Source organism: Pagrus pagrus (genome assembly GCF_965226575.1).
Source record: "Pagrus pagrus genome assembly, chromosome: 7".
Classification (NCBI taxonomy): domain Eukaryota; kingdom Metazoa; phylum Chordata; class Actinopteri; order Spariformes; family Sparidae; genus Pagrus; species Pagrus pagrus.
Genome location: NC_140191.1, coordinates 24,222,838 through 24,241,723, shown reverse-complemented (window position 1 = coordinate 24,241,723; position 18,886 = coordinate 24,222,838). Strand labels below are relative to the sequence as shown.

At 43.1% G+C, this 18,886-nt stretch overlaps 1 protein-coding gene across 3 annotated transcripts in view; it reads right to left on the bottom strand.

Moving 5' to 3' along the window:
* The window catches only part of znf407 (zinc finger protein 407), a 158,713-nt gene that overhangs the window by 78,950 nt on the left and 60,877 nt on the right, over positions 1 to 18,886 (bottom strand). For all 3 annotated transcript variants that reach the window (XM_084356297.1, XM_084356299.1, XM_084356298.1), the window contains exon 5: positions 11,653 to 11,727. In XM_084356297.1, the coding sequence (XP_084212423.1) occupies positions 11,653 to 11,727 (75 nt within the window). The remainder of the gene's footprint in view (positions 1 to 11,652; positions 11,728 to 18,886) is intronic.

Below are 18,886 nucleotides of genomic sequence, written 5' to 3'. Positions count from 1 at the left end.
CACGAGTGGGACCATACTAAAATTGGGAACAGATTAATTCCACTGTCATTTATTTTTATCAAAAATGATCTCAAATCAGATAAAACAGTTGCATGAGTATGAGTGAAAAAGTTTCTCTCCAACCATCTCACATACAGCAAACTTTGAAGTATGGGAGGAGATAAGATCAATGAGATTTATAAGATTTTCTTCTGCGGCATTTTTGAACAACTGAAAAATCTGAATCTTCACAAACAACTGTAAAATCTTTCAAGCATGTGTAATTTCTGTAAATCACACACTCTTATACTCATTTGATGAAACATATTTTAATATTTAACTCGTGGTCACAGGTGAGAGAACATTATGTCACATTGTTCATCTATTAAATAATGATGATGATGTCATGACGTCAAAGTGTATATTCATTGGTGATTTGTGGTATTTGTGTCAGAAAATAATCCTTACTGACTGGCAGAAATCATGGGAATAGAAGGAAAGACAAAAATACATCTCAATCTCTCTTGAATTCCACAGGATATTAGCAATGCAGTGCAGCCGCATGGGAAAAGATGATAATGTTTCTCTCATCCACATAAAATAAAATGAATTAAGCCGTTCTATATTTAGCCGAAAAGAGAAAAGTTCAGGAAGTTGTCCAACTTAATAGTGGCCTTGTTGATCGCTGCCTGTTCTGTGTGTGTGTTAATCACCTTCCCCAGGATATATCCAGGACTGCCGCTCGCCCGTCCAGCTCGCATTAATTTAATCGCTGCTCAGCTAATTCATTGATTAATTGGCTCATTAGTGATGCCTGGCAACATCCATTTCTGCCATGACAGTCTGATGTTTCAATAGAAAAGAAAAACAGGCTGGCAACAGCCCAGTTTTTCCACAGTCCCACTGTGCATAATGTCCAACCACTGTCAACAGTTAGCCGCACAATTGTGTCATTGTATAACTGCCTGGTTTTGTGCCACGGGATGTGAAATGAATGCGAAGGTGAACCGTGCACATTCTCCGTTCTTGTCCGCTTGAGTAATGTCACTTGGGTTTCGTCGGTGGGTGACATCATTCTCAGGGAAAGAAAAACTTCAAAAGCAGGAGGGACCGTTGGAGCTGCACTACCGAGATGAGGTAGACGCTGTTATGAGGAGACAAACTACTGCTGCGGATTTATTCCACAAGTCAAGGTCACGCTGCTCTGACATGACGAGTGGCTTCCAACTCTGGGACGAGCTGTCGACTGCTAACTAACATTATTATTAGTAATAGGAGTCGATAGGACCCTGCTGCACCCTGTATCAAGGAGCTGGATGTTAGAGTGACCAACAACAACACGCGGCCTCGACGGGAGTGCTGATGTGACATCACTGGCCAAACGACATGACCATAAAGCAGCTAAGACGTACGTGACCTCTGACCTCTCTTCTCCAAGACACAGGCTCAGATTTATAATTGGCATTTTGTCACAGTTGCTGCTACCAGGCTGTGGTAGCACTGTGCTTTAACTAATGATGAGTAAGACCACAGGGGTGGACATTTTAGCATTAAAGTGTGTCAGCTTTTCAGAGAAACAACATGCTTCCCTCACAGCCCCCCTACCCACAAACACACACACACACACACACACACACACACTCCCACAATTCTGCACCATATGCCCATGACAAGTGCATAAAAATCGTTCCCAAGCGATAGCACGGGCCAACCCATAAAAACTTAATGCACCTAATTTTCCAGTAATCAAACTTTTATAGACTGCAATGGCTTTTAAACTAACAAATTTTAATTATCGCTTAATTTTAACAGCAATATTAACGCGATCCCTCATTCTGCGAGTGTTCATTCTCCATGAAATATTGAGTAGGGTAAACAGCGAGACGCTGTCCGCTGGCTCCTGTTCAAACAAGCAGCCAGCAAACACAAAAGGTGAGCTAGGGGTCGCTGAGGCCTTGCCAGTACCGCGCCGGGACTACGTGAGCTGCACAGACCTCTGGGAAATGGAGCTTCCTGAGTGCAAGCACACAAACCCGGTCTGCCTGTGATTACTGCACAGCACTGATCACTGGTGAGTGTGGTCAGCGGTTTAAGCGAGCGAACGCTGGTTTATTCTGTGTTGTTGCATTTGAGTTGACATTGATTCAAGCTATTTTGTAAATAAAAAGAAGAAAAACTGGTTTCCTTTCATTTTTCTGCAGGATTTAAGCATATTTGAATATCCCACAGCGAGTCCACGTATCCTTGAATACTTTCAAGTGAATATTTTTCTGCTGCTAATCACATTCCTGCTTACAGTACCAGCAGCACGGGATGTTATTGACTGCTGCCCTTGGGTGGCTGAAAACTAGGCCTTACCACCCAACACCAAGCCAGAGAGACAAAGTGCTGACACAGGCAGATAAGGGAAGGAAGAAAGAGAAAGATTAAAGAGCAGATTCATTATCAATAATTAAGGGAAAGGATTTATTCTAATGAATTAGGGGTTGTCTTTATCTACTCTTTATCTCCATATCACACTGCTAACTCTCTCTTTTTCACTCCCTCACACCCACACCCACACATGCTCTGCACACACACATTGGCTCGTGGTTTTTTTGTGTGACTTGACCCCTGCCTGCTCCGTGTGGTCCATATTGCCACCATGCTGGCTCCAGGCAGGACTCTTCCGCCCCTGCTCCACCCGTCAAGCCTGGACGGTCCCGGCCCTCGGTGCCGGGGCAATATGGCCGCGCTGCACGGCATGCTGGGACGCGGCTGCATGCCCAGAGCCCGGCGCTGCAAAGCCAGATGCCCGCTCAGCCGTGCTCGGCCCCTGGCACAGCGACGTGACCGACTGCAGCAAGTAACGTGTATCTATCAATTCTGCCATGTGAACATGGAGGAATAAAACGTGGAGCAGAATGTCAACCAAGTTTTTCATCCAAAAGATATTATTGTCCTTTCCTGAATTGATATGTATTTAGAGCAGAATTTAAAAAGCATTTAAATAAACTACATGTATTTACTGTTGGTAGCTTCAGTCCAAAATGAGAATCTTCTTTCAGAAATTGGTCATCCTCTCCAATCCTCTCACTGCAGTCATGTAATAACGGGTGCTCTGAATATCCCCGTCTTCATTTTGTGAGTCATCACACCTGCGCTGCATGCATCATGCTAGCTATTTCTGGATGTGTTCAAGCCTTTTCACCTGGTTTTTCTGTTTTCTTCGGAGGGATTTTAGCACCCGCTTACTTGGCTCAGACATACAGTAACGCTGTAGAACAACTGGCGACTGCGCTTGGGCAAAAGCTGTGAGCAGATTTTAGCAATTAGACACCTCCAAAACACTGAAAACAGTCTCCCCCAGCTGCTTGTATCGTGCCTAAACAAATATATCTTTCTTCTGGGTTGTCAGCACTCCCGTTTTCAAGAGTGATGAGTCTATTAGTTGGAGGAGTTTATTATTACAAGCGTGAAAATGGCAGGCGTTTTAACAATTACCTATGAAAACAGGTACGCGAGACAGGTCAGTTGTCTTTTGGCGCCCTGTTTTAAAGGAACTAATTACAAGCAATTGAGGCAAGGTCGCTGCTGTCAATCACGCTCCAAAGCCACTCCCTTGTTATTGAAGTGTTGGTTTAGGTGTGTGCAGACATAACAGCACCCACACACACACACACACACACACACACACACACACACACACAGAGGTTAAAATGGTTAAAAGTGAAGATTAAAGCAGTGAAATAAAAATCTAACTGTGATGAAATACATGTTGTTGTTCTTTTCAGATAACACAGAAGGAAGATAATTCATTTTACATAACATTGACACACACTTTCTAACACACCCAAACATCCTCACGTACAACCCCATTCCCAAAAAGCGGGGATCTGTGGTTCTTCCACAGGCATCAAATTCTCCATTTAGTGGATATCTACGAAAAACTATAAAGTTTGTCTGTTTGAATATTAAAATATCTTGTTTCTGTACTGTTTTCAAGTAAAGGTCTAAAAGGATTGGATTTGCAAATCGTTGCATTCTGCATTTTTATTTCTGTATTTCTGTTGTACAAACATAATTTCATAGAAATAAGTTTTAGACATATAACAGTATTGAGTGTTACTCAAAAGAAGTGATACACAAGCTTTATATCCCATGTTGCTCCTCAGGGGCAGTTATTCTTTGCTGTAGTTAACGCCACACATCAAAACGGGATGCTTGTATCCTCTTTTATTTTACAATGAACATAACTCTATTGTTCTCCTGTGAATAAACATGAAAAAGCATTCCCCATGCGCAACACTCAATCAAATTCAATAAAATCAAACTAGTGGGAATACTTGTACAGATTTTGGAGACTACATTACGACCATTTCCCCACTAGGCTGGCTCAGACCGCGCATCCATTAACTAAATAAGGCAGATTATATATTCAGATGAAAATGCACTGAGGAGAAGGGGATAATTCAACTCCGAATGACATTACAAGTGGGTGATAACAACAGTGACAACTTCTTATTATAATTCAGAGCTGTAATGCAAAATGTTTCAATAAAAACCTTTTGAGATCACTGCCAGCCATTACAAGCACACACCACACAGATAGGTTTATGTCATCTTGCGAGGACACGCAGGTCCTCGCAAGCATGCATCTATGAGAGAGCACACACACGCAGGCAGACAAAAGGACAAAAAGCCCTCATCTCCTCTCAGTGCCTGCAGTGAGGAGTGGTGGTGTGACTGAGACGAAGACCCAGTTGTGTCACTTTATAACAGTTCAGCTCTCTCTCGCTCTCTCCCTCTCTCTCTCTCACACCCAGAACCTGTCAGATAGTTGGAGTCTGTCATCTCACCCATCCTCCCCTTCGAGTCCCCTTCTTCCTGTTCCCCACTGGGGTTACAACGATATGCTGGGCTAAAATTAGCCTTTTTATTTTAAGTCAGATCTGACCAGTGTTGACCATCATTGCTCACTATGCTCATTAGTGGGAAGTGATTGTTGTGAGACATTTTCATTACATTACATAAAAGTATGGACAAGATAGATTTTCTTCATTTTAAAATAAACATGTAAATAACACTGTCCCTGTGTTTTAAAGGGACAGTGTTAATCACAGATACATATTTTTCCTCTTACCTGTATTTCCTTTCTACTGAACTACACTGTATCAAGGAAGCATGCATCCACTCTGGACAAGATGCTTGTGTTTGTGACAGTGCTGGTTGTAAACATTAAAGGTGCCATTTCAAGAGGAACGTTAAAGAGATTTTAAATTTAAAGAAGAATTTCAGTCGAAAACGTTCAAAATTTTACTAAAATTATCATCAGTATGTAAAGAAATAACAGTTTCGATATTATGACATCTGTGTTTTGTGTTACAGAGGTATCTACCGATGTTAGCATGCTAATAAGCTAGCCCCAACCCGTCCCGGTGCAAAGCTCCTTTGCTAGCTGCACTGCTAACTGAGCTAACAGTTAAAGTGAAACTCTCGCCAAAAAGCAACCGAGGCTTTATTTATGATTGGGTATGAGTCAAACCTTCACGTACAAGCACACTCATGACCAAAGAGGCACTTTTAAGATTTACCGTAGTTTCATTTTGGGGCAAGCTCATTTTGAACGGGAGTACATGGGGCATACCACGACGGCATCAAAATGTCTATTTTTAGACCACTAAGAAGGCTCCACACATCATGAAACTTTACTGGTAGCATCACCAGGGTCTCTACTCATGACACGAGCAGTAAGAACATTGTTTGTGTACACAAAGTGTGTGAAAAAGACGGTTTTGAACTACTTACGCTTAGCTACTGGGACTCCGGCGCGCCGCCGCCATTCCAGGCAAAAAGTGTCGATCTCCGAGTGCGGCCATCATGACGGAGAGTAACGGTGGGACGCTCCTCGGGCTTATTTCCAGATGAATTCGCGGATAATTCGTTGTTCTGTCGTTAGTCAAAAGCAACACTGACGTCCATGTTGTTGCGTCCCACCGTTACTCTCCGTCATGATGGCCGCACTCGGAGATCGACACTTTTTGCCTGGAATGGCGGCGGCGCGCCGGAGTCCCAGTAGCTAAGCGTAAGTAGTTCAAAACCGTATTTTTCACACACTTTGTGTACACAAACAATGTTCTTACTGCTCGTGTCATGAGTAGAGACCCTGGTGATGCTACCAGTAAAGTTTCATGATGTGTGGAGCCTTCTTAGTGGTCTAAAAATAGACATTTTGATGCCGTCGTGGTATGCCCCATGTACTCCCGTTCAAAATGAGCTTGCCCCAAAATGAAACTACGGTAAATCTTAAAAGTGCCTCTTTGGTCATGAGTGTGCTTGTACGTGAAGGTTTGACTCATACCCAATCATAAATAAAGCCTCGGTTGCTTTTTGGCGAGAGTTTCACTTTAAAAATATGTGTTTTTGATTTTGAGGTGAACGGCCCCTTTGACATGAAATTCCTGTGTTTGTGTGGCTTTACTTAAAGGGGCTCTGTGGAACTTCTGTGTTGTCCATTTCTGAACTAATGTTAGTTACTGTTACTCTCCGTTAGGGGAGAGGAAGGGGGTACTGAGACAAGGCATCCTATGGACTTGAAAAGTCCAACCAGAGTCCTTCACAAAGAAATACAGTCCAGTAGCATTGAATAGCTTTAAGAAAAATCATCCACAGGCTTGTATAGACAACCAAGAGAGACGGTCCACGTTATGTTAAAATCTGTTCACATATGGCCTATAAAAAAGTGATTAATACATGGAAATAGCTACAAATTGTTACATACAGCCCCTTTAAACACTAAAAAATAAGCTGAAAGCAGACTTCATATGAAAATAACATTTGTATGTTTGAATCTAGAAGGTATCTTTTCATTTGCTTTGATTGCTGCTGTGTGTACAGGCCTGCTGGCTGGAATGTTTGTACAGTTTTCAGCTAACTAAACTGAAGCCTTTTGCTTTATTTTCAAAAAACATTACGCATTAGGAAAGAGCCCCGGGCGTACCGCTAAAGCTGCTCACTGCCCCTTTTGACTTCGGACAGGTCAAATGAGGACAGATTTCCCCATCAACAAAGTTTAGGCTGATTGACCAAAATAGAATACTGACATCCAAAATCATTCAACACTATCAGCCGTTTGAAACCCAAACCAGTGGGACTGTCCTCCTCACAGATACCCACCCAAAATAACTTGGCGTTTGAGGCCCCAGACGGATTTGGCTAAGTGGAGCCTGGCGTTACCTGCGGGCTAGTCAGGTCTCTTCCTCCTCCTGCTCCTCCTCCTCCTCCTCTCTTCCTTTGACTAACAGATCTCCCCAGTGTTCTAAAAATACCAGGTGAACAGGGCCGTAGAGATGGTGATGAAACTGCCTCTCTGACACTGTCCCACTGCAATCCATCTCTCCACCGCCTGCCAGCCAGCATATGTTTGCAATTGCCTCCCCCCCAACAACCCCCATTGCCTCTCAACCCACCCCCCTCCCTCACTAGTCCCCAGTCGCCGGTTCAGATACCCCCACACACTACACACACACACACACACACACACACACACACACACACACACACACACACGCGCGCGCACACGCACACGCACACACACACACACACACACACACACGTTTCCCCATCCTCTCCCTGTCTCTCTTTCTCCCTCAGCTCCCGTCCTAGTCTCCAGGTCTGGGCTTTCAAAACCGGTGCAGTTATCAATCTTTGAGCCAGCACTGTCACGTCGGACCAAACCACTTACACACACACACAACCAAACACACACACATAGACGCACACTTCCTATCTTTCTCTGTTTCTTTCCTCCTTTCTTTCTTTCTTTCATCTCCCCTCTCTCTGCCTATCTCTTTGTCATCCCACCTCTCTCTCTCTTTCTCTCTCTTCCGTCTCCTCCGTCCTCTGCCTCCTCTCGTACACTTGCCCAAATTTGTTCCACTTAATAAGCCCTCCCCAATGACCTTGTGCTAATTAAGCTGCACTGTGTTGGAAATATGATGGTTAATTAATGATGAGATAAATTCTGTCTGCAGGACTGTCAGAAAAATGATGACACCGTGTTTTACAGGTTTAAATAGAACAAACCTTGTGGCCGTCCTCCCTCTGAGTGCGCACGCAAGCGAGAGAGTGTGTGTGCGTGTGTGTGTGTTCACGAGGCGCTTGTTTAAGTGTGCGTGAATGAGTGCAATAAGAAAGAGGAGAGAAAACAAGGAATGAAAGATTGATTGTTTGATTGTGTGCAGTTTGTATGTTTATGTTCATAGACACAACTATGCATGTTTACACGGGTGTGTGTTAGCCTAAAGTGACTTAACTATGTGTGTGTGTGTGTATTTGATTTAATGACGCTGTGTGGCACGATGCTTTATGCCTAAGAAGAATGACTGGAGTTGTTTTTGGCAAACACACAGGCAGCTAAACACTATCCGGTTACACACACACACACACCTTTCAGCTTCATTCCTGTCCAGTGTCCTTGTGTGTGAGCGTGTGGCCATGCTATATGACCTTGGCAGTGTTGCCACCTTCTATTAAGAAAGTAATGAGCACAAAAGGTCTTTGGGAGGCAGTCAGAGATCGGAATTTTTTACCAGGAGGTCGATTCCATTCAAGCGTTGTCCAAGTTGTCGTTGAAAACGTTAACCCTTTGATTCCACCGGACACGTGTCAGTTACCTGTTTTGTTACATCCTCCACACAACTTCATATCCCACTGGGAGCGTTTTAGAAGCAGAGCATCACGCTCGCCTGATATTGTTGACTTGTTTTTTCAATTGTCTCACTTTTCCTTGATTGTTGTGCTTCTACTGTTAGTTGAGTAGGCTCTACGTAGTTAGATCCTTTTGTCTGTAAGTGTGTTTACTGTTCATACTTCTGACTTTCATGTGCTGTAGATCCCGAGTCGGCACAGGTTGTTTTATTTTGAAAACTGACCGGATGCACTATGCCATTCTGCTGTCTGACTTTCATGGTCCGTCTGGTTCGATCTGCTCTGTGCAGCTTTGCGCTTATTCTCTGTGAAGCAGAGCAAAAAAGCCGTTTGTGGGACGCTGCTGAAACGTGCTGTGCATCCAGTGGAAACATGAGCATTGTCTGGAACGGCCACGATCAGCTCTGGCGACTATATTGCAGCTGAAACACGACCGAGACGGGCCCAGTAGAATCTGAGGGTAAGACGTTTAAACTGAAATTCTGTGCTTTTGGTGGCTTTGGCTAAAACAACGCTTCTCAGATGTGCTGAATTACCAAATTAGCAAGAATCCAGTTGTGTGGCGGACACTAATCCACTGGTTGATTGGCTGACAGTGAAAGCAGAAATGTTTGGGTTGGTCTCATGTCAGCGATCATCTCCTCTGACAGATTGGTAGCCTTGTGTTAATGTGCAAGTTATTCAATCTCAAAACTTGCAACTTTTCTGCAGTGAAATCAGATGAAAAACATTATGAAATAAAAATCTGAAACATGTGCAAGTGTACAAGTGGAATAAGGGCCAGGAAGCACATGCAGATTGTACCCAACCCAGTCAGTAAGCGATCAGCGGTGCACTGCAGGCAGACACCGGTCTTTGTGGTCCATTGTAGGCATGCTGCTTATTATGCAAACATGAGGATTTAATGGAGATGAATCAAAGTTTAATTGATTTCATGCAGCAGAGGCTTGTGGATTTTTACTTTCCGTTTCCAACATTGAAGTTTATTGTTTGAGCAGCAAATACAAGCACAGGCTATTTAGCCATCTATTAAAACTTTGTTTTAGTGGCATTTGATGAGTTCTCTTTCAACATGAAACATATTCTACAGGATCTCCTACACATATTTCTTGGAAAAAGTGGCTAAAAAGTAAAATCCTTCATATAAATTACAGTGTTAGGACTGTGTGGGTTACAAATGAGATACCACCACATCAATGGCAGCTTGTTCACCTACACCTTCAATTGTCTGTACTAATATCAGGTTAGAGTTGGCCTGTTACCTCTGTGCCTTTACTTGGGCTTTAATATGAAATAATCCCTGTCCTTTTCAACCAAAGTGATCCAAGTACTGTTTCCTTGGCTGGTACTAGTGCTGGTTCAGAGTCAGTTCAACCTGTGAACCTTTTAAGAACCAGTTAGCTTTTCCACAGGCATGAGAGCCACCAAATTGTCATTTCATTCAGTCACTGTATACGTCTCCAATTTGCCAGCGCTGCTAGGGACAACTATGGCCGACTACATTGACTCTAAACAAGTGTCGCTCCCGGCTTCACGGGCCTATTTTGGCATCCAAACATGACTGGTCCTCGGAACCACTGTTGCTTCCATTAATGGAAATACTGAAAATCTTTTTTTTTATTCTACCTAAATTCTCTTCTGAAGTGTTGGTGCCACTCTGAAACCAGTTTTCCTCAAAATGGAAAGAACTGGTTCCAGAGTAGGCACTGGCTCCAAACCAGCACCAGAACCACCTTAGTCGAAAAGAGGCATTGACCTCTTATTTTCTCCCAATCATGATCCTGTTTGACTTGTTTTTTTATTCACTGTTTGTTAGGAAGGTAAGCTGCCAAAAAAAAGCCCACATAAGTTGTTTTTCTAACTGTATTTTCCTTTTCCCCATGGTTTGCTTTCTGCTCTTTCCTTTACATATGGACGAGTCCCAGTTGGACAATACTAGCATAGATGGTGGAGGAGTCACTGGTTCAAGTACCTGGTCAGTCAGGCTGATGGCAAACAGCAGAAAACTGTGTCTGCACTGGGTCAGTCACAGACGTGAAAAATGTGAATGAAACAGAAAGTTGAAGCAGTCAAGGATATGAAGATTTGTTTCCATCTAATCCAGATGAACAGCTGACAGTAAGAATTTAGTTGATAATGTCTGAGAGATGGAGAGGCATCTGCTCAGGCTGCTTACTTCCATATCTGAAGCCACTTGTCATATCTAATACCACACGTTGTCAAAAGTATCAATTCGGTTGCGTAGTAATGAAAAAGCGGGTCTGTTTCTATTTTAGCAGCTCGCTTGACAGATTGAGAGGTGTTTAACGTCTCGTTTTGGCTTGTCAGGGTAGGGAGGGGTGGTGTGGGGGGGGGGCTTCACAACTTCATCTCCTCATCTTTCTGTTTCCACACACATACACAACGCACACACATGCTGACAGCAGGGCTCTGCTTCTGATAGACAGGGCCAAGCGGGAGACATTACACATACACAGAAAACACACACACTCCCATACACAGACAAAAATGGTAAAAGAAACATCATTCATCCTTAATTCAAGAGGGAGAGCAGAAAGTAAGATGAGGGAGGGAGCAAGATAAAGTTTGACAGAAAAAAGGGATGTGAGGAAGAGACAGAGACAGACGGAATGAGTGAAAGCCATTTAACTCATTAGGGAAAGGGAGGATCTCGAGTTATATTTAACTCGAAATTTACTGTAATTAGTAGGGACTTTTTGCTTAAAAGCTTACAGGCCTCCATAGGGGTTGCAGGAGTCATCCTTTAAAATCAAGAATTAATTGCCTGCTATATCTCTCACTTTAGTCTGCTGGAAACTAGCTGAAATACTTGACAGTCAGGACACAGGACGGGGAAACATATTTGAATTTAATTCTCTCCTTTGTAAAGTTAAGTGTAGAATTAATATATTTACAACATGTGTTTCCTTTTTGACTGAAAAGCAGATTATGATCCGTAGTGCCGGATGCAGTTGTTTAACTTACCTCTCTTTACGCTGTCCAACTCCATGTTTTCCCAGCAGGTGGGTGCTGAGGTGTTTCTTCATCACAAAGGCCCATCTACACAACACACACAAAACATAGGTTCATAAAACATCAAGCGACAACATGAGACATACATTTTGTGGTAGAGTTAAACTAATGTAAGTTTACAAGACAGAAAAAGCAAGCAACCAACAAATGGACAAATGGATATGGGCAAAAACATAATCGGTTAGGGACCGAGGAGCACTTGAACGTACCATCAAACTTTCTGTGTGTCAAACTCGGCAGATAAGAGAGATTTACAGGTAGTATCCTTCATTTAAAATCATTTAAACCAGATTTACTCGCCAAACAGATGTGAGCTAGTGAAATCTATTTTTCTTGTTTTCCGCTAGCGTTATCATATTCTCTGCCCTGTTTGTCACTCTGACTGTGGAGAAAATTCCGTACTCGGGGCGTTGTTTATTTGATTGCCATGACTTTCCGAGTCATTAACATCCTGTCACTGCATCGGTTACTCATTCTGAAATTGGAAAGAGAGCCGACAACTATTTGTTTGAATCCGGTTTGAGTCATGTAATTGCGATTTCTTGCCATTTCATACAATTCTGAAGTAGCGGCAGCGACGATTTTGCAGCGTATTAAATGTATTTAATGGGAACACTGTGCTAGGATTATAAGAGAAGAGGGACGGGACAGAATACAACAAGATGTGAAGACAGCCTCTGCGATCATGTAGTGAAATGGATTAATGAGAATTCTTGAAGTCAGATGGGTGGACATGAGGACATTGAGCTATAAACAGGAAAAGATGTTGTGTCTTTATTTCGGTCATTCCGCTTTATTTCACTTTTTTGTTTCATTTTTGGAGGATGTCCCACTGCTTGACACTTTCGAACAAACCCATGCTTCTCTTACATTTCTAGACTTTTTGGAAGGAAACCCAATATGACATGGAGTTTTATATATAATCTGCCATAGACAGGTCTTTGGGGTGGAAAACTGTTGTTCTGTTAATTGAGAACAGACCAGGAAGACAGACAAAAATGTATATGCAAACTTTGCACCACAAGAGGATTGTAACATTTGAGAATGTTTGTTTAACAGGCACCTTTTTGTTTTCCGACAGTAGAAAGAGATTCTGGGGCAAAGAGCTCCACATGTTGTACATCAATGTGTCAAACAAATACGTACACACGTGCAACGATTCAAATGTATCTACAGTGCATGCAGTAACACGCACACACAGTCAGAAAATACTGTGGTACCACGACTTGACAGTGACCACAATGTCCTGACTTTGTCGAGGGCCCTGAGTTTACCGTGTCTCCTAAACAGCATGTGAAAACATAATGAACAGATGACAGGACTAACTACTCTGACATCCAAGCTGCTTCACCAGTGTTTTCATCCCCTGGCCTTTTCATTTAGCACCCATCACTTCCCATTATTGTGCAACTGAGAGACAATGACCACATCTGAGAGCAGCGGATGGAGCTACATGAAAGAGGCCGAGGGAGTTGAACCGACAGTCATGTGGTTGGCACCGTCGTTGCGCACACTCGGCTGTCACTCCTCCCATTTCTTCTTCTTCTTCTGGAGGTTTTCACTTATTTTTTTCTTCCCAGTAGATCATTATTCTGTTTTCTCTAAGGCGAAGCCTGTTTGTGCCTTTCTGAAGCTTTCCTTCTAACTTTAGGAGTCAGTCTTTCAGAAAGCGAAAGCATAATTATTTCACCATTTATGTCGCTGTGTCAGCCGTCTGGACACACACACACACACACACACACACACACACACACACAGCGGCTGTGTCCTCCATCCCATCGTGGCCCCAGAGTCCCGTCCGTCATGGAGGCCCCTGAGGCCGACGCTAACTAAGACCACCATATAAATATTCAAACACGCTCCGCAGTTTTGCCTCGCTATCATCACTCTACATTTTCTCAATCCTCTCTAACTCAATCCATCCACCCGTCCAGAATGTTGCCTTGGAGTTAAACTGGAAGCGAGCGTATGACTAAATCTTGTATACTCCAATCAGGGGGAATGGCAAGATCAAAATGCTGAGCTTCTCTGGCCCACTGGAAGTGCTTCTGACTGACGGCATCATCTATAAATAAACAAACAGCATAATTAAGATATTTCGGAGAGGGTGGGGGGGGGATGGTAAAAGAATTAATCGATATATTTGAGAGAAAAGCACAGCCTTGGAACTCTTCACACGTGCTTGTTTAAGTCGTCGTGTTTAGACGTGGGGAAAAAAAGAGCTTGCAAACATTTCTGTTAATTATGTATTACAGCTGTCCTTCATAAACCTAATTACAGAGTGCTGAAAGGCAACAGGGGCAATTTGCATATGCGCATGAAAGACAAGACATATGCAAAATATGATTTTAATTAGCATTCTTTGATAGCGAGGGGTACAAATCAAACTGGCATGTTGTGAGATTCTCATCTCGCCCATTTTTTACTGGATTATTCTGCGAGTGGCACGAGTGCAAGATGGGTAATGCCCTGTGGAGGCACCTGGCACAGTCTGCATGCACGCGCACGCACGCACGCATACACACACACTCACACACACGCATAAATGGGTGTTAATATTCACAGAAATGCACAATAACAACATGCACAACTGCAAATAACCGTGCACAAATGGAAAAATATGAATACCCATTATGCACACAAATGGTGATGATAACACATTCACAATTAGCTATTCACCATATGATTATCTAATACACCCAAACTACTATCCCTGATAATGTGGAGATAAAAAGCAGGCGGCATTCACACACAAACACACACACACACACACACACACACACACTACATACTAATACAAATTCAGACAGATGACAGTCCTTGCTCACAAAAACAGACATCCACAAGTATCCGATCTCTCATGCATACATATACACACACACACACCATCACACAGAAATATCCCATATCTAAATGTTAAAGGGGCAAATCCATTTGTTTAAGGCAGTGTGTAATCAGCCCCCTGCCCTTGGTGTGTGTGCATCCTCTGCCATCCAGGTCAAGGCCTCAGCTTGTCGTCCTGCTGCCTTGGGCTGCATCATCAGCCCGAACCATCAGCCTTGATGGTTATTGTAACAAAGGGATACTTTAATATGCCATTCATCCATATCAATTCTCTTCCCCCCCATGAATTGAACTAATAAGGCTGTGCCTCTGCCCTCCAGGGAGGCTCATAATATCCATTGCAGATATGAAAAAAAAAAAAGAAAAGGAAAAAGAAAGACGGAGGCTCTGGTGTTTCACGTTCGACTTTCCCTTCAGACTAATCGGCGCGCCACAGCTCGTTAGGTCCGTGACGTGCCGGAGCTTTACCGATAAGCAGGGGAGACACGGCTCAATTACCCACAGTTACAATCTTTCTCTCTCTCTTCCCTCCCGCCGCCTGATGATGAAGAGATAACATGTCAATATTTGATACAAACAACTTCATTTGCCTAATGGTGTTCCTGGATAGGCCCATCTACAGGTCCGGAAGGGATGGGAGATCTAAGAAAAAGCCTGGAGCTACACTCGGCTTACACGTACCGTAGCCCACTGCCTTCAAATCACGCACAACCATTCCCGAGAGCTGTGCACAAGGCATGCTGGGATAGAGTCGGGTCACACATGACATACTTTGCCAACTTTTGTTCAAGTTACTTTCAGTTGGTTTCTTCAGGTTTTGACAACCTTGAAAAGTAAAAGAGGACATTTAGTTCTGACACCTCGGCATTGCATTTGTCAAATATACCTGAAGGCATCAAGAACACGAATGGCATGCTGGGAAATTTTAACTTCACAGAAGTTCAGCATCAAATGGGCACTACTGACTAGGGATGGGAATCAGTACTCAAGAACTCAATTTGGACGTCAGTATACATTCAACATATTGAGTAATCACAAAAAATGTTGCTATAATGTGTATTCATGTATATGAATTCTGTGTGTCTGAATATTGTCTGATACATCGTTATCGGAATTGTTTTACTCCCTAATTTCAGTATTGGCATTGTCCCAAAAGATCCAGTATCAGTCAGGCTCTAGAAGAAATGATAAATCTGCGCTAGATAATGTTCAACGTTTTCAGTAAGACATCGTAAATCTAACATTACAGGAAGTAACCGCAGGTGGAAGCTTTATGTTTGGAAGTGGTTCAACAAATAAACAAAATGAATGTGCAGTGCAAGCGATGTAACATTAAACTTGTGTATCTTAGAACAACTGGTTAATGATTTCATTTTCATATCAGTTGATTTCATTTGGAATGTGCATTATCAAAAGCAACATTATTTTAGATACTACATATACTACTACAATGACCGACAAGAAGAAGCAGGTGGATTAAATAGGCCCACATATTTTAGATTTTTAAACAGCTGTGTTGTCAGAACTATGGTTGCAGAAGACTAAAGTGAGGGAACAGTTGACCCAATTTCTTATCGTTTTTCCTTTGAAAACAATTGAACATCCAGTTTGCTTCCTGCTGTGCGCAGCGACAAAGTGAACGCAACATAGGAAAAGCTATGAGGTGAAAAATTACGCTGAAATTGAATAAACTTCTGTATTGTAATTGGTTAGAAGTTAAGTAAAAAACCATTACGAGGGAGCTACCAGATGTAGGAGCCGCTCAACCCTCACTGGGTGAAGCCGCCGAAACCTGGGGAAGAACGGGGCTCTGCCCCATGAGGGGAAGATGAAAAGGGGGGAGGTGGGGATGAGCTCGGAAGTTATGGGACTATGCTTCAGCTCTTTTTGAGGGGAAGCACACACACACACACACACACACACACAAACACACTCTCAGGTGGTCCGCTGGGCCCCAAAGAAATGAGTGTGTGCGGGCTCATCCAGCCTCCTGCGCCAGTCCTAATGATGGCCTCCACCTGCTGCTTTAATGTCACAGCTGGATCGCCCTCCATCCCTCACTGACTCTGACTGCCATCAGCAGCAGGTAGCTCCCCTCTGCACCCTCCTCCCTCCATCTCCTCTGCCATCTCAGCTTCCTCCATCTCCCATCACTTCCATCTTCTGTTTCTCCTACCACTCGTATCCATATCACCTGCTCCCATCCATCTCTCACACTATTTCTACTCCTGTATTACATCGCTTTATGAGGACCTCTTCATCCCATTTCTTTCCATCCTTTCTTCCCGTTTTGTCTTTTCTTCAAAGAATTTATATAACCTCATCCTCTTCTTCTTCAGGGTAACTGACCAAAGAAGCAACAGGACTGATGGGAAATGGGTTCTTAAATTAGAAACACTTGCGAGAAACAATGCCACTAGTGTGTCAGTCATCATTCTCATTTGATTTTTGCAAAGGCGTCACAATTAATTTGTCAATGATCTATTGACAGAAGAAAAGCTACACATACATTAGCACATTTAATATCTGAGGCTGCTGCACCCACGTACTATATTTACCACCAAAGAGGGAGATGCATAGCATAAAAAGGAACATGCCACAATGCCACAACTAATTTAGTCTTCTGAGTAAACATAATGTGTTTCCTCCTTGTTTATTTTTTATAAAGCCATGCTGGAGTAGCGGAAAAACCTGGAGGTAAGTTGACATGTCTAATCTGAGAAGCTTTGACAGGCAGGTGAACTGACAGAAGAACAGAAACCAACACTTGGCTGACAGCAACCCCGGAGCGCTGAGACAGCTGCCGACATGTCAGACAGACAGATAAACAGACAGGAACAAGAAGTGGAAAGATAAGACATTTATTGACAGACGGAGCGACTGCTCTCCCTGACAGAGAGACAGACAGACAGACGTCAAGAGCAGGGACCGAGGAAGGAGGGATTCTGCTGAGTCTACAGGCCCGAGTTTAATGGATGTTCTACAAACGGGCCTGTAGCAGTAGATGGGGTGAACTAAATGTGGTGTCAAATTTGCAGATGTGGAGATAGATGGTGATGGAAGGATGGAGAAAGAGAAGCCACAGGAGAGGAAGAAGGGAAATGAAGGAATATGAAAAATCATGATGGAGTAGCTAGATAAGCCGGAGTGAACGTGAACTGGGGAGGGAAGCAGAGGCAAATGCACTTTGTGCTGCTGTCGCTTTGTTTGACGGAAGCAGGAGGCGACTTGGCATCAATATTGCTTGGGCTTCTAAGAGATCCGCTTATGGAAACATCCCATAATGTAACAGATATTGGGGAGGAAAAAATAAATAAATAAAACATCCGAATTGATTTTGTTTTCGTGCCCGTGCCAGAGCGAAGCAAGCACTTGATCTATTCTAAGATGATCTTGATAAAAATAAAAGAGAGGCAAAGTGTTTCTCTGACGACTGATCAACGTCAAGCCCCTCAATGAAACAGACACCTCTCACTTATGATGCCGCCGCTTGTGCGTGCGCGCGTGTGCGTGTGTGTGTCCTCTAGTCTTAGAGGAGGTACATAAAAAGCTCACTTTGCCTCTCCAAAGGGGTTTTTGGATCATCTGCTGAGGCAGGTGATGGGGCTTGACGGATTGATTGAGGCGAAGTTCTCATCGACAGTGGCAGCGCCCCATAGAGTTCCCAGCTCCAGTGCACACTGTTCCATTAAAGGATCATTTAGAGGGAGAGCAAGTTCCACCTGCACTTATGCAGAGCACACCCTAATGTGAGATGAAACAGACATTTTCAAGCTACGCGAAAGGGAGGGAGGAAAGAGAAGAAAAAAAATTATAATAATGAAAACTAAAAATTCAGTCCCTTCCCAACAGCGCATTTCCATCTTCAAGAGAACAGCGATTGATGAAGTAATCTATTATTGATATCATCATCGTTATGCGCCCATGGCAGTTTCAGTGTTACGGAGCCCCCAGCTCCGAGCGTCATTGCACTGTTTGCAGATTATGCTACTCAGCATCATTATATTTTCTAATTAACTGCTTTAATTTGGGATTTAAATCCTAAGTGAGGGGAGAAAACTTGAAAATGCTGAACAAGAAGGAATAATACTGTATTTGGTGTAAAGATGAAAGGAGAGGTGAATAAAGAACAAGGTGCAGACAGCTACACAAGTGACTGTGGCACTTTGCAAAACAGACTTGTGGAAGAGGTCATAATGTGTGGAATCACTTTTATGGATTTTAAAAAAAAAGAGAGAGAGAAAACACTATTCGCGCTGAAGACGGGACATGTCCTGAGAAACATTTTAAATGAAATACATATAACATCCTAAAATACTGCTGCGCTGCGAGGAGGTGAGAA